The 14,782-nt window shown below is 57.3% G+C and overlaps 1 protein-coding gene across 4 annotated transcripts in view; it reads left to right on the forward strand.

Moving 5' to 3' along the window:
- ADAMTS17 (ADAM metallopeptidase with thrombospondin type 1 motif 17) overlaps positions 1 to 14,782 on the forward strand; it is a 212,954-nt gene that overhangs the window by 118,482 nt on the left and 79,690 nt on the right. For 2 of the 4 annotated variants that reach the window (XM_066239833.1, XM_066239836.1), the window contains exons 11-13: positions 1,198 to 1,302; positions 3,137 to 3,282; positions 13,195 to 13,358. In XM_066239833.1, the coding sequence (XP_066095930.1) occupies positions 1,198 to 1,302; positions 3,137 to 3,282; positions 13,195 to 13,358 (415 nt within the window). The remainder of the gene's footprint in view (positions 1 to 1,197; positions 1,303 to 3,136; positions 3,283 to 13,194; positions 13,359 to 14,782) is intronic. The other 2 variants (XM_066239834.1, XM_066239835.1) reach the window with 2 other exon arrangements.

A 14,782-nucleotide genomic window follows, 5' to 3' on the forward strand; every position in this document is an offset into this window, starting at 1 on the left:
CCTTGCCGTGACTGCCCAGAGCTGCGCGCGGGGACCCTTGACCCTCACCCTGCCCGATGTGCACTCCCAGGGCCCTCCAGCCGTGCCCTGGCAGGGTGTGTGTGTGTGTGTGTATGACATTGCTTGGCTTCAGCTTGTATTTTGTCGTCCCCCACTCCCCCTGCCCTGCTATGATTGGGTTTGGCATCTTGGAAACACTGTCTTTAAAAGAGACTTAAGTACATCTGGTCTCAATTTTCAGACCACGAGGCGAGGATTTGGGTGCAAGTAGTTTATCTGGGAGGTGATCCCAGGAAGCACAGCGAGGGGCCAGGGACGTGGGAGGGGAGAGGAGGAGAAGAGTCAGGGGTGCGCCGACGGGTAGGTGACCACGGGGCCATCCTGCTGCCGGGACTCTGGGACACGTGTGGGACTCACCTCGGAGCTACCCACTCCTGCTCCCACCCCTCGTGGTCCAGGGTCGTGCCGTGGCCAAGGTGGCCTCCAGCAGGGAGAGCCTGGAAGCAGCAGGCCATGTGTGCAGACACCGTCTGCCCCGAGTCCCACAGGGGAAACCAAGGCAGGCAGGAGGGACACTGGCCGTGTCTGCTTCAGTTGTTGTCATCAACTGCCTCGTCCTGGGCACTCTGTCCATGTCTATGTTTCCTCTTCCTGCACGTGGGAGTCTATATTTTTAAATGCCTGTGTTTGCTTTAGAAGAATTATTTGCATTGTATATATGCGCCCGTTTAGAAGTGGAACTGCTCTGAGAAATGCCTCGCTCCACTGAGCTAGGAGCCAGGTGACCACAGGGGGAACTGAAGGTGGTCTCTTGAACCCCCGGGGGGGGCATGAGTCTTCAATTCTGGGGACTGTATAATGACCAGCCCCCAGTCTCTGGTCCAGAGCTGCCCCTTCCTGCAAGTTCCCCCTGCGGGGGCTGTATCTCCCCGTGTTAAATGGAAGGAGCCCGTGTGTTCGTGGCTCCTGAAGGGATTCGTGGGAGTGAATGCACAGAAATCTGTTGTGCTAGGGAACCAGTGGAGATGATACACCGTTATAATCCTTTTTTCTTTTCTGACCCCCCTTCCCGATTCAGGACTCCCCTCCTTCCCTTCCCGTTTCAAATCCCACGTGCAGACTGGTCACTGGCGCCCTGGCGAGCCCCGCTGTGACCCGCATGCGGTGTTCTCCACAGTCACACTCTTCCCTTGTCAGCAGCACCTGATGTGCGCTGGACTGTGGTGCCTGGTGGAAGGGGATACCTCTTGCAAGACCAAGCTGGACCCACCCCTGGATGGCACCGAGTGTGGGGCAGACAAGGTAACCCCGCCTCCCGCCACTTCCGGGACAGGTGGCCCTGTGGCCCGGGCACTGGGCGCGTCTCCCGAGAGGCCGGCCGCACTGGTTTTGGGAGCCCCTAAAGAATCCGCTGGGTCCCCACCCCACGCCACCCCAGAAATGCCCATGGAGCCCACTCTGGGCAGAGAGCCACTTCCATGATCACATTTTTTATTTTTTGCCTTATAAGATGCAAGAATCATTTACTTGCTTTTTTTTGTTACATAAACTCCTTTTGTCACACAAGTGGATTTCCCCGACAACCTTGAGCTCCGTAGACCTCAGAGAGACAAATGGATGCCCTCCTCTCATACAATGGGTTTAATGAGAGCGGCTGTCCTGTCCCTGTGCAGCCAGCAGTCAGGAGCTTGAGCCCGCAGCCTGGTCTCCGCTACAGCGCGTGCTGGGGAAGAGGGTCCCCAAGGCCAGGCGTGCTCCCAAGTCTGGCCGCGTGGACTGAGGGAGACGCCGCGACTGGGCACGCCTCGGTCAGCTCTCCTGTGTCAGGGTTTGGGCCACGTGCATTGGGGAGGTCCATTTTTAGGGGACTGGCTTTCTCTCGTCCTCAGAAGGAACCAGGGTGCACCCACTTGGGGCCGGGTCTCCAAGCGCCAGACCCAACCCCAAGTTCGAACCCACAGAGCTAGGGAGCGTGGCCCTCCAGGGAGATGCGCTCACTGTCAGGCCAGTTTGCGAAAGCCCAGGTCTCCTCGGGAGCCCTAGTGGGGCCCATTGCACGTGGAAGTTTAGGGCAGAACCCAATCCCCCAAGGGATGCTGGTGTCAGGTTGAGCGGGTGTGGACTGCAGGCAGGCACTGCCCCCCAGTAGTCAGCGTTGACTTAAGTCACAGCGAGTGGTGTGGGAGCAGCATGGGGATTGCAGTGGAGCAGTGTGGGGGCGGCGTGGGGATTGCAGTGGAGCAGTGTGGGGGCGGCGTGGGGATTGCAGTGGAGCAGTGTGTGGGCGGTGTGGGGATTGCAGTGGAGCAGTGTGTGGGCAGCGTGGGGATTGCAGTGGAGCAGTGTGTGGGCAGCGCGGGGATTGCAGTGGAGCAGTGTGTGGGCGGTGTGGGGATTGCAGTGCAGCAGTGTGTGGGCGGCGTGGGGATTGCAGTGGAGCAGTGTGGGGGCGGCGTGGGGATTGCAGTGGAGCAGTGTGGGCGGCGTGGGGATTGCAGTGGAGCAGTGTGGGGGCGGCGTGGGGATTGCAGTGGAGCAGTGTGTGGGCGGTGGGGATTGCAGTGGAGCAGTGTGGGGGCGGCGTGGGGATTGCAGTGGAGCAGTGTGGGGGCGGCGTGGGGATTGCAGTGGAGCAGTGTGGGGGAGGCGTGGGGATTGCAGTGGAGCAGTGTGGGGGCGGCGTGGGGATTGCAGTGGAGCAGTGTGGGCGGCGTGGGGATTGCAGTGGAGCAGTGTGGGGGCGGTGGGGATTGCAGTGGAGCAGTGTAAGGGTGGCATGGGGATTGCAGTGGAGCAGTGTAAGGGTGGCATGGGGATTGCAGTGGAGCAGTGTAAGGGTGGCATGGGGATTGCAGTGGAGCAGTGTAAGGGTGGCATGGGGATTGCATGCAGAGCAGTGTGGGGATTGCATGCAGAGCATGTGGGGATTGCACGCAGAGCAGCGTGGGGATTGCAGTGGAGCAGTGTGTGGGCGGTGTGGGGGTTGCAGTGGAGCAGTGTGGGGGCGGCGTGGGGATTGCAGTGGAGCAGTGTGGGGGCGGTGTGGGGATTGCACGCGAAGCAGTGTGGGGACTGCACGCAGAGCAGTGTGGGGCAATGTGGGGATGGTTCATGGTCCGCGATGGCTGTGTTTCAGTGGTGCCGCGCTGGAGAGTGCGTGAGCAAGACGCCCATCCCGGAGCATGTGGACGGAGACTGGAGCCCCTGGAGCGTCTGGAGCATGTGCAGCCGCACCTGCGGGACAGGGGCCCGCTTCCGGCAGAGGAAGTGTGACAACCCGCCGTGAGTGCCTTCCGCCCTGCCTTGTTCCCACTGCCTGAGCCGTCTGTCTGTGGGTCTGTCTGTCTCCCAGGGAGACGTGGAGCTTCAGGGGAATGAAACGCTCCAAGGGCCTGGGGCGGCCAGGGCATGGCGTGGTGTCTGTGCCAGGCCTGTGGGGGTGGGCAGAGCTCTTTCTGTGAATGGGGGCGCCCTGTGGGCTGGCTCCCTGCTCCCCACCCCTGGATGGCACCGAGTGTGGGGCAGACAAGGTAACCCCGCCTCCTGCCACTTCCGGGACAGGTGGCCCTGTGGCCCGGGCACTGGGCGCGTCTCCCGAGAGGCCGGCCGCACTGGTTTTGGGAGCCCCTAAAGAATCCGCTGGGTCCCCACCCCACGCCACCCCAGAAATGCCCATGGAGCCCACTCTGGGCAGAGGGCCACTTCCATGATCACATTTTTTATTTTTTGCCTTTTAAGATGCAAGAATCATTTACTTGCTTTTTTTTGTTACATAAACTCCTTTTGTCACACAAGTGGATTTCCCCGACAACCTTGAGATCCGTAGACCTCAGAGAGACAAATGGATGCCCTCCTCTCATACAGTGGGTTTAATGAGAGCGGCTGTCCTGTCCCCGTGCAGCCAGCAGTCAGGAGCGTGAGCCCGCAGCCTGACACCAGCATCCCTTGGGGGATTGGGTTCTGCCCTAAACTTCCATGTGCAATGGGCCCCACTAGGGCTCCCGAGGAGACCTGGGCTTCCGCAAACTGGCCTGACAGTGAGCGCATCTCCCTGGAGGGCCACGCTCCCTAGCTCTGTGGGTTCGAACTTGGGGTTGGGTCTGGAGGAGCCCTGGTGGGAAGGGTTCCAGAGGCACCGGGGGGCCACCTCCGCCAAGGGTCATCCCAGGGAAGCCTGTGGGCTTGCCGGAAGAGGAGGCCGACCTTGGAGCTGGCTGTGAGCTGATCTGGGAGTGAGCTGACTGTGGCTGAGTCACAGAGCGTCTGTGGGGTCAGCTGTTCTGTTCCTCTACATTGTTTTGAAGCTGTCCTCTTAGAACTGTGTGGCTGGAAATAGTTTTGGATGTTTGTTTTAGGTTCTTTTTCTTTAGTTTTTCCCCCCATGGGCTTCCTTGTATCCACTGTAGTGACACCCAACTCCTGCTTACCCCGGCAGGCTGGTTTCTGAGAGCCCAGGGTGAGATTTTTGTGCTCAGTGACAGTTCCCTCAGCACACAGGGTTTCTTTTTCTCTTCTATGCTTGAAATTTCTGATTTTTAAAAAATATTCCTCTAATTGGTCCATTCTAGGTCTCCTGTGTTCTCAGCTGCATCACATTAATTTTGTAAATGAGTACATTATGAATTATGGCTATGTAGGATTGCTTGCTCTCCACAATTAAGTCATGTTGATGTATAATTAGCAAATACCTCTTGTGCTTAAAAAACCCCAATGCCCTGGCTGTCTCCCAGGCCAAATAAATCCCCAACCCCAGGGTGGGACCCAGGAACTGGATGTTTTAAACCTCTCGGGGATTCCACGGGTCCATGGACAGAGCCTCTGGCTTGAAGAGAAATTTATGCTCACAGTTTAGTCAGTGCCAGGAACACCATTTACTATGTGTTTTTTTTTTTCTAGGAGTGCTGTCAGGATGGGTATCATGTATTTTGTCTTATTAAAATGTTTTCCTGTGGGCCTCAACACAGTGCCCAACACAGGAGAGGTGTTTTATCTTTTAGGAATGACTTCTTAATTGGAAGCATTGATGATATATTGGGATTTTCCAGAGAAACAGAATGAATAGAGGATTGGTACATGGGATGGATGGACGATGGATGGATGGATGGATGATGGATGGATGGATAGACGATGCATGGATGGATAGACGATGGATGGATGATGAATGGACGGATAGATGGATGGATGGATGATGGATGGACAGATGGACAGATAGATGTATTTATTGGCTCGCATGATTATGAGAGCTGAGAAGTCCCATGAGACTCAGGGAAGCCAGTGGTCTGATCGATCAGAGTCTGAAGACCCGACAGCCAGGACCAGAGGAGACGAGAGGAGTTGTCCCAGCACAGAGAGGGCAGGAGACAAATCCCGCCTTCTGTTCCATTCTGGCCCTCAGTGGAGTGGACGGTGTCCACAGCTTTGGGAAGGAGGACCTACTTTTTCAAGTCCACCAATTCAAATACTAATCTGATCCAGAAATAATGTTTAATCTGGGTATCTTGTGGCCAGTCAAGCTGACACAACATTAACCGTCTCTGATGGGTAAATGATTAGATACCCTACCTAGCTAAATGGTGAGGAATTAATGGAGAGCAGTTTCAGTTGTGACATTACTCTGTGTCGAGGTTAAAGGAGTTCTCGTCCTCTGACCCCAAGAAGAAAGCTCTGGGTTTGGAACCACGGCCCTGAGCTCTGGGCCTGGCCGGTTGGTGGGTATTGGTCATGTGACCTCAAGGAAGAAGGTAATGCTGTCTATGGGAGAGGTAGTCTTCGTGTCCCCATTGTACAGATTAGAAACCGAGTCCCAGAGCCTTGAGGTGACTCGCCCAAGGTCACACAGCTGGGTGTGGCGGGCCAGGTTTGGAATTGAGCAGTAGGCTCCACTGCCCCTTCAGACTTGATCGTGGGCCTTCCTGCTTCCTACCCGCCGGCCCCGCCCCCAGGTTTGTCCTCCGCACAAAGCCAGGGACGTCCACAGAAGCCCAAACCCAGCCCTGCCCGTCATTGCCCACTGCACTTAGGATAAAAGCCACACTCTGGACCACGGCCTCAGTCTCCCTTTCCTGGGGCTGCCACCGTAAGTGACCACAGTACGGCATCTTCCCTCATAGTTGGGAAACCAGAAGTCTGACATCAAAGTGTCACCGGGGATGAGGATTGAGTCCTTCCCAAAACTCGGAAGGGGAATCTATTCAGTGCGTCCTTCCTCCCCGCCCCCACCCCCACTCCTGGTGACCGCTGGCATTCTTCGACATCCGTGCTTGTAAACTTGTCACTCCAGCCTCTGTCTCCCTCTCTGTGTATGTTTCTTCTTTTATAAAGACACACATCATTGGTCTTAGGGTCTGCTCTAATTCGAGATGATTACTTCATATGATCAACAGTTTCTGAATGATATCAACCAAGACTACTTTTCTAATTCAGGTCATATTGGTGGGTTCTGGGTGGGCTGATCTTTAGGTGGAGGGGTCCCCATTCGCCTACTGCAGCCTCGAAACCTCCTTTCTTTCCTCAGACACTTGCCCCGACCTCTGGGCCTCATTAGTGTTCCTCTGCCTCCCCCTATCACACTTGTGCCCCCCATTGGGGCTCAAGTTCACATCTTTGCGGCAGACAGGCCTCCTCCCCCAACCACCTGGCTCCAGGTGGGCTGCCTGCTTCGCACTAACTGCCAGTGAGGTCCCTGTTCAACATTATTTGTGTGTCTGTTCACTGGTTTCGGCTCTGCTCTCCCCGCTGGCTTTGAGCTCCTCGAGGGCCACACCTGTTCGGGCGTCCATCCCACCTTTGTGCGTCCAGCAGAGTGGCCTCCTGTCACATGTGCTGACCACCCTCCTGCTTGAATGCACAGCCGCTGAGACCAAGCCACTTCTCTGCGTGCCCTATGCCCCCCAGGACCCCTTGAAACACGAAGGTTGTCACGCCAAGAAGGTGGCCCAGGTAGACTTGGTACCACCTTGCTTCCCCGAGGCCCCGGGTGCTGTGAAGAGCCAAGGGACAGGGTCCAGGTCCCCTGAGGCCCCGGGTGCGGTGAAGAGCCAAGGGACAGGGTCCAGGTCCCCTGAGGCCCCGGGTGCGGTGAAGAGCCAAGGGACAGGGTCCAGGTCCCCTGAGGCCCCGGGTGCGGTGAAGAGCCAAGGGACAGGGTCCAGGTCCCCTGAGGCCCCGGGTGCTGTGAAGAGCCAAGGGACAGGGTCCAGGTCCCCTGAGGCCCCGGGTGCTGTGAAGAGCCAAGGGACAGGGTCCAGGTCCCCTGAGGCCCCGGGTGCTGTGAAGAGCCAAGGGACAGGGTCCAGGTCCCCTGAGGCCCCAGGTGCTGTGAAGAGCCAAGGGACAGGGTCCAGGTCCCCTGAGGCCCCAGGTGCTGTGAAGAGCCAAGGGACAGGGTCCAGGTCCCCCGAGGCCCCGGGTGCGGTGAAGAGCCAAGGGACAGGGTCCAGGTCCCCTGCACACGAGGGTCATCGTTGCTGGGGCCCGTCCTGCACCAGCAAAGCCATAACTCATGGCTGGGGTGCTCAGTACCCTCTCAGGACGAGCTCTGAGCTCTGACCTGGTCTGGGGTGTCCCAAGGGAGAGTTGCTCCTGGAACATTTACACCCTGGTCATCTGTCCGATCTTTTGAAGGACAGAGTGGCTCTTCTTCCTGTTCCGCGGAGTAATGGCAGGCTTTTCTCTCCTTGTGTCCCGTAGGGTGGCTCACCTCCAAGGAAGCACCCAGGTGAATGGGATGGGGACGGGGACAGGGCTGGCCGTGCAGTCCTGGTGCCTCCCAGGGGGGTGCAGGGCACAGGCAGTGTCTTAACACAATCCCGGCAGGGCAACCGTTGTCAGCTGCCTTTGTGTGTGTGTGTGTGTGTGGAATGACCTGATGTGGTGCTTATTACAAAGCACAGCTGATTGGAGCGGCCTGGAGCCAAGCTCTGACCAAAACCACATTCCCTCCCCAGTTTAGTCCTTAAATCACCAGGCTCGGCCATGAGATTTCCCAGGGATGTCCAGATCTCACGGTTGTGTACATCTTGACCTGGAACACTCCCCCACCCACCTCCAGCCCCCCTCCGCACCATTCCTGGCCCCCGTCCCGTCTTCTGCAGCTGGTTTACGCCTTGTCCAAAAACAATGGCTGAGTACCCCTCCCCTTTTCTTTCTGCAGTCTTGGTCTTTCCGGCTGTTGGAATTTTCCTTTCTCGCCAGCTGATGGCAAGCCGTTGGGGACCATCCGTGTGGCTGCATCCAGCACTCACGGCGCTTTGGGTGGGAGTTTCCGCCAGAGGCTGCCGGGCAGGAAGGGTCAGCTCTCATTCAGATGCCGGTGCCCCATTCGAGGGGCGGGCGCGGGTCTGGCGGAGGGCTAGAGAGGCGGGGTGGGGGTGGGGTGGGAAGGCTGGGACACTCGGGTACTGGCGTGTGAAGAGCCAGCTGTGTGGAAGCCCGGGAAGGGAGGGGCGGTGGAGGGAGCCAGGAACATCGAGGTCAATGGGGAGCAGCATCCCGTGAGCCTTGGAAGAGGGGCCGCCTGCTTCCTGAGACCCGGTGGGCCGCGTGGGGGAGTGAAGCCACACGTCTGCGATAGCTTTCTCGCGTCCACAGAGAAACCCCCAGCTGGGTGCTTTCCCCGTGCCCGTGACCTGGTGTCCACATGGCTGGTTTTTAAAAACCCCGCTCTTGACGCTGGGACCCGAGGGTTGCATGTTACTTGGATGCTTTTAGGCGGAGGCCCTAAGACGAAGTGCCTGCTGCCCTGAAGGGGTGCCAGCAGCCCTGTGCCGCTTCTGGATCCCTCCGGCAGTGCCCTGCCCCTGCCACCAGCCACAGGAGCCCCCGGTTCAAGGGCAGGAGGCGGGACTGCGGGCTCCCCGCTGAGCTCGTCTGTGCCGGGGTGGGGAGCCCACCTGGACCACTGCTGGGACCCGTCTCCTCCAGTCTGTCGTTACTGAATAGAGCAGAGCAAGGAAACAACACGCCACTCAGATGGCCTCTCCCTCTCCCTCTCCCTCCCGCCCCCATGCGACGCGTCCCTCCGTCCTCCCCCGAGATCTGCTGCTGGGTGACGCTGGTCGTCTCTGCAGCCCTTTGCTGCCTCCCTGTTTCTGGGGGACCCGCCCCGGCAGAGACAGCCCAGCCCTGCAGGAACTCGCGGAAGAACTCCCCTTTCTCCCTACACTTCCAGTTTCTCACCAGAGTCCCCTGACCACCTTCTCAGCCTTGTTGTTAAACCCCTGTATTGGAGTGAGACATTCGGCCAGGGTCAAGCATGTGTGTGGGGGGCGCACCTGTGCAGGTGCACGTTGGCTCAGCGGGAGGGGTAGCCTCTGGTGTGGGTGTGGGTGACCAGGTGAGGACCAGGTTTTGCAAAGTGGCCATCCTGTCGCCACGGCCCTGTCCTCCACGAACTTCTACATGTTCTCCGTCCTTCCCAATGCTCCGTGGGGTGGGACCTCTCCATTCTGACCGTTCTTGTGGGCATGGAGTTGCCTCTTGCTGGGGTTTTTATTGGTGTTTCCTTGGCAAGCCACCAGGCTGAGCATCGGCGTGTGTCTGTATTTTGGGTGTTCTCACTTGGGAAGTGCCTGCCCCAGCCATTTGGTTTTAGACCTAGCCTTCCCCTTGGTGTGTGTTTAGAAAGTCCTGTTAGGGTACAAGGAGAAATGAGGGGGTGATATTGGAGAAGCACCTTGAGATGTCCCATCACACCCCAGGTGACGGTGTCGGTGGGCCAGCCTCAAGAGCCCCTGGTCCACCCCCTTCCCAGCCCCACCTCTTGGCTCCACCTCTTAGCCACTTAGCAGGTGTTGAACATACCTGAGCTCACCTGAAGGATGCAGTCAGGAACTGCTTCTGGTTCTTTGCGCAGACTCAGTGAGGTCACCGTTACCAAGCGCAGGAAGAATGAAGGCCCTCTGGGCACATTAGCTTGTGATCTCTATTGATGATGTCATCACTATGTATTTATTTATTCCTAGGTCCTTATAGCTTCTCACCGATGCCCTTGGTTGAGTGTACTTCATTTCGGGATGAGGTTTCAACCTGCTGGCACCTCTCCTCTCAGACATTTGGAGGATAAGGCCCTTATCATCTGCCCTGCTGGCCACGGGGCTGGGGCGTGGGGAACAGACAGCCACCACCACACTTAAAACTCGAATTGACTAAATTGAACCCCAGTTTACCAGTCGAGTTGTCTCCTAGAGGCTGCGACCTTTCCCACAGACTCCCCAAGTTTGACCTTGTTCTTTCAAACAGTTTTGCCAGTACAGTTGTCTAGGTGGAGAGACGGATTCCTGGTCCCTCCTGTTCCACTGTCTTCCCTGACGTTTTGGTCATTTAAGGATGAATTTCTTTTTTTTTTTTTTCTTCAATTTTTTTTAGGTGAGAGGAGGGGAGATAGACTCCCACATGTACCCCAACCAGAATCCACCCAGCAACCCCCATCAGGGGACAATGCTTGGGTATTGAGCTATTTTTAGTACCTGAGGCTGATGTGCTCCAACAGAGCTATCCTCAGTGCCCTGGGCCACACTCAAACCAATCGAGCCGCTGGCTGCGGGAGGAGAAGAGAGAGAACAGGGAGAGAAGGAGGCAGGGAGAAGGAGACGGTCACTTCTCCTATGTGACAGGAGGCAGGAATCGAACCCAGGACATCTGTTTGCTGGGCCCTCACTCTATCCACTGAACCACCAACCAGCCAGGACCAGGATGAATTCTAATAAGAGAGTTCAATTCATTCTGACTGCTGCTGCTTAAAGACTCGCCCGTGTCAGTTTCTCTGTGGGAGCCTGCAGAGGAGCAGGAAGAGATGGGAGCCCAGGTTAGCATTTCACAAGGTCGGTGGCAGGGACTCGTCTGTGCCCGGGGTGGGGAGCCAAGCCAGGTCAGGAGAGAGTTCGGGTCAGGAGGGAAAACAGGCTTCAAAGGGAGGTGGCAGAGATTTGGGGGCCGGGGAAGTGGGGCAGTGAGCGAGATAGGGCGGGGGAGGGGGCTGCAAAGAGATGTTGTCAGTGGGAGAAGGTTGGCCGTGGAGAGAGAGACAGGGTACACGGTCCAGGACGGAATCACCCCCGAGGCATGCACAGAATCCCACAGCCTCCCTTCCTGCTGGGTCCAGGGCTGCGTCCCGTCGGATCCCTCCACCTGTCTGCTCCGAGGCGTGACGGCGGCTGGCACATGAGGGTCAGTCGGACATATACCCAGAAAACTCCACTGATGGAGGCGGAGGGCGGCGGAAGCTCACACAAAGCCTGATGGCACCCGGAACGTTCATGCCGGGACATGGAGGAATCTGTTTACGCCCTCAAGTGTGTAGGAAACACGGCTTTCTTTATCTAGAAACCAACCTAACGTGTGTTTTGGAACCCCGTGCTAGTCCGTGTTGGACTCCCCACCCTGTCAGGAGTTCTTGGCCCCATTTTCCCTGAGTCTGCCTCGGAGTTCATGGAGAATGCATCCTGTCCTCGCCACATGGGGTGACATCTCCCAGAGTTGCTGTAACAAACTCCCTCTATCTGGGTGGCTCAGACAGCAGAGATATATTCTCCCCAAGTTGCGGAGGCTGCAGGTCCAAGGTCAAAGTTTCGGAAGGATCGGCTCCTTCCTGGGCTGGGAGTAACCGTCTCTTCCGTGCCTTTCTCCTGGCGGTTTGCTGGCTGTCTTCAGTGTCCCCTCGCCTGCACAAGCATCACCGAGGTGTCTGTCTTCCTCTTCATGCGACACCCTCCCTGTGTGAGCTGGCATTGCTCCAAAGAGGGAAATTCTGTTTCTAGACGTAGTATCCAGACTTATATCCTTGACTCATCTTGCCAAGGGGCGGGCTTGGGGGTATACCGAGAAACGTGTCAAAGGCCTTCATTTTATAGAGGACCAGAGACAACGAACACCACACACACACACCCAGAATCTCCCGTGGGGTGTTCTTGTCATGGACAGCCAGGTTCTAAGTCTGGATGCAGGACGCAGTCTGCGGACCTTGCTGAACAGGGGCTCGCCATATTGCATTTCCAGATGACCTATTGTTTTGGAGTAGGAGCTCACCTTACTCAAGTACAACCTCATCTTAGCTGATCCCATCCACAGGGGTCCTGTTTCCAAATCAGGTCACATTCTGGGCATCTTCAGCGTAAGAGTTTCAGGAAGGACGCAATTCCAACTGTAACTTCTCACCATCCCTGCCCATCTTTTCTCTCTGGTCCCAGCTGTGGCAGCTCGCCTGCTGCAGAGATGTTCCTCCTGCTGGTCCACGTGGCTCTTCGGGGCAGCCCCTCTCTGTTCTGTCCACGCCGAGCTTTGTGGCACAGGAGTTCGTTCATCTTGTCTGCACTTGGCACTCAGGCCCGTGGCTCTCAGGGTGCCTGCCTGAAACTCTGTCTTCCCAAGCACACCGTGTGGCCGTTTATTTCTCTTCTGTCTGGCCTTGCTGGTGGTCCAGGCAGGCAGGAGAACAAAAGGTCCCTCTGTTCTCAGACCCCGTAAACCTTTGATGGGTTGCTGTTCCCTAATTTGGAGATCAGAAGTCAGAGCCCCTCCCTGGGGGCACCGTGATGCCCCCTCGCACGTGGACTTGGAGAACACAGCTGGGTCTCTGGAGATGCTTCCAACCCCAGTCTAAGCTCAGAGCGTCTAGGGCCCACAACCACGTCCTTGAGCACACGTGGCTTCAGACTTGCCCACGTAAAGGTTTCAGAATGGAGATCTGACCAGCCTCTCCACAAAGCCCACGAGCGAGTGACTTAATCATACCAACTCTTTTCATTACAAAGTAACTGAGACCCACTCCTTGACTCATCTTGCCAAGGGGCGGGCTTGGGGGTGTACCGAGAAACGCGTCAAAGGCCTTCATTTGATAGAGGACCAGAGACAACGAGCACCCCCCCCCCCCAGAATCTCCTGTGGGGTGTTCTTGTCATGGACAGCCAGGTTCTCAGTCCGGACACAGGACGCAGTCTGCGGGCCTTGCTGAACGGGTGCTCCCCATACTGCATTTCCAGATGACCTCGTGTTCCGGTTCCTGGATGCCTTTTCCTGGCGGCTTGCTTAAACACGCCGTTCACATGGGGTTGGGAATGGGGTTGGGGCTGCTAAGGGGGGTGCTTTGGAAACCTTGCCTGCCCCCCACTTCCAGGCAAGGAGGCCAAAGCGAACGCCCCGCTGTTTCCGCTGCTTGGTCGGTCTAGTTAACGCGGGCCATTCTCTCCCCCCTTGCAGCCCCGGGCCTGGAGGTGCGCACTGCCTGGGCACCAGCGTGGAGCACGCCGTCTGTGAGAACTCGCCCTGCCCCAAGGGCCTGCCCAGCTTCCGGGACCAGCAGTGCCAGGCGCACGACCGGCTGAGCAGCAAGAAGGGCCTGCTGACCGCTGCGGTGGTGGACGGTAAAGGGATAGGGCGCGTCCTTCTCCTGCCCGCTTTCCCGAGGACACAAACACCGTCTAGGGAAACCCAGAGGGTACCCCCCTCCACGCCCCGCAGCCCACCCCAGGAGGACTCCTGTCCTCCTGCCCAACTCCGCCTTGGACCCACTTCTTGAGCAGTGGGATTGGACTCAGATGACCCGGCTCAGTGAGATTTCCCTGAAGCAGCTGCAAGGCAGGCAGCGGTCCAGATCCCTCCAGCACCCCCGTTTGCAGCCAAGCGAGTGTGCTGGCTCCCTGCCGCTCCCTGCCATGTGCAGGGATGGGGGTGGGACCCAGCGTGAGGAGGAGGCGGCTGGGCGGGGCCAGGGCCGTGGCTCTGCGTCTGCCGTGTCCCGGGGTGTCTGGGGTCGATGTGTTCTCGTGTTTCTTTTCTCAGTTCCTTTGGGGTCGGCTCTTCCTCTTCAGTGGGAAGGTTTTGAGAATGGTTTACAGCTTTAGTGAAGAGTATAATAAGCCTAGGGCCCCATTTTCTTCTAAGAGCTTTTCCCCCAAGTTAAGGGACTGTGGCCATGGGGCTGTGGCAAGCATTTCTAGTGGCCAGGACCATCCTGGGCAGTGTTTCCTGTCCTGTAGGATCTGTGATGTCTGTCATGGCTAAGGACTCATGGGATCTTACGTCCGGACTTTTTAACACTTCAAACTCCATCCATCTCCGGGAAACTTGACCGTGTTCCGACAATGACAATATGGTCCCGTTTACTGAGCACACACAGGCCAGGCGCAAGTGAGCTCTGCGTCCGTTAACCTCCTTTAACATGCGAAACGGGCTGTGCAGACAGCAAGAGGCCGCAGGTGATGCGACATGTCTTGGCTGCTGGGGCTGACGAGACACAGAGAGGAGGCTGACCCTGGTTCTGGACGCGCTGACTCAGAGAACAGCCGGCGAGCATCTGGTTTCCGGCACCCACAGAAGATGGAAAGCGTGGCTTCACGGGTGCCGAGCGAAGGATCTTTCTCGTGAGAACCGAAGCAGCCCGGCTCGGTGTGGACACAGACTCTCACGTCCTCCGCAGGGAAGTGGGGTTCCTGTGCTGGGTCTGAAGTCTCTGCCCTGGGATCGCAGTGATACCTCCGAAACCTGCTTTTATGAGCTCGAGGGTGCCTCGCTGTGTGGGGACCAGGCCCAAACACCACAGGGAATTATGGCCTGCAGGTCTCAAATCCAGCAACCTGACCCGTCGACTTTGAACCAACTTATGCAATGTCATGGGGTGTTCTCAGATCTGGCAGGTCATACAACCCACTCAGCCGTGGGCTTTTCTTAAGCATCTGAGAGCTCCCTGGAAATTTCCTTTTCTTATTTTTGTTTTTTTTAGGGGGTTGCTTTTTTTTTTCCAAGTGAGAGGAGGAGAGGTAGACTCTCATATGCACCCTAACTGGGA

This window comes from Saccopteryx bilineata, chromosome 7 (assembly GCF_036850765.1).
Source record: "Saccopteryx bilineata isolate mSacBil1 chromosome 7, mSacBil1_pri_phased_curated, whole genome shotgun sequence".
Classification (NCBI taxonomy): domain Eukaryota; kingdom Metazoa; phylum Chordata; class Mammalia; order Chiroptera; family Emballonuridae; genus Saccopteryx; species Saccopteryx bilineata.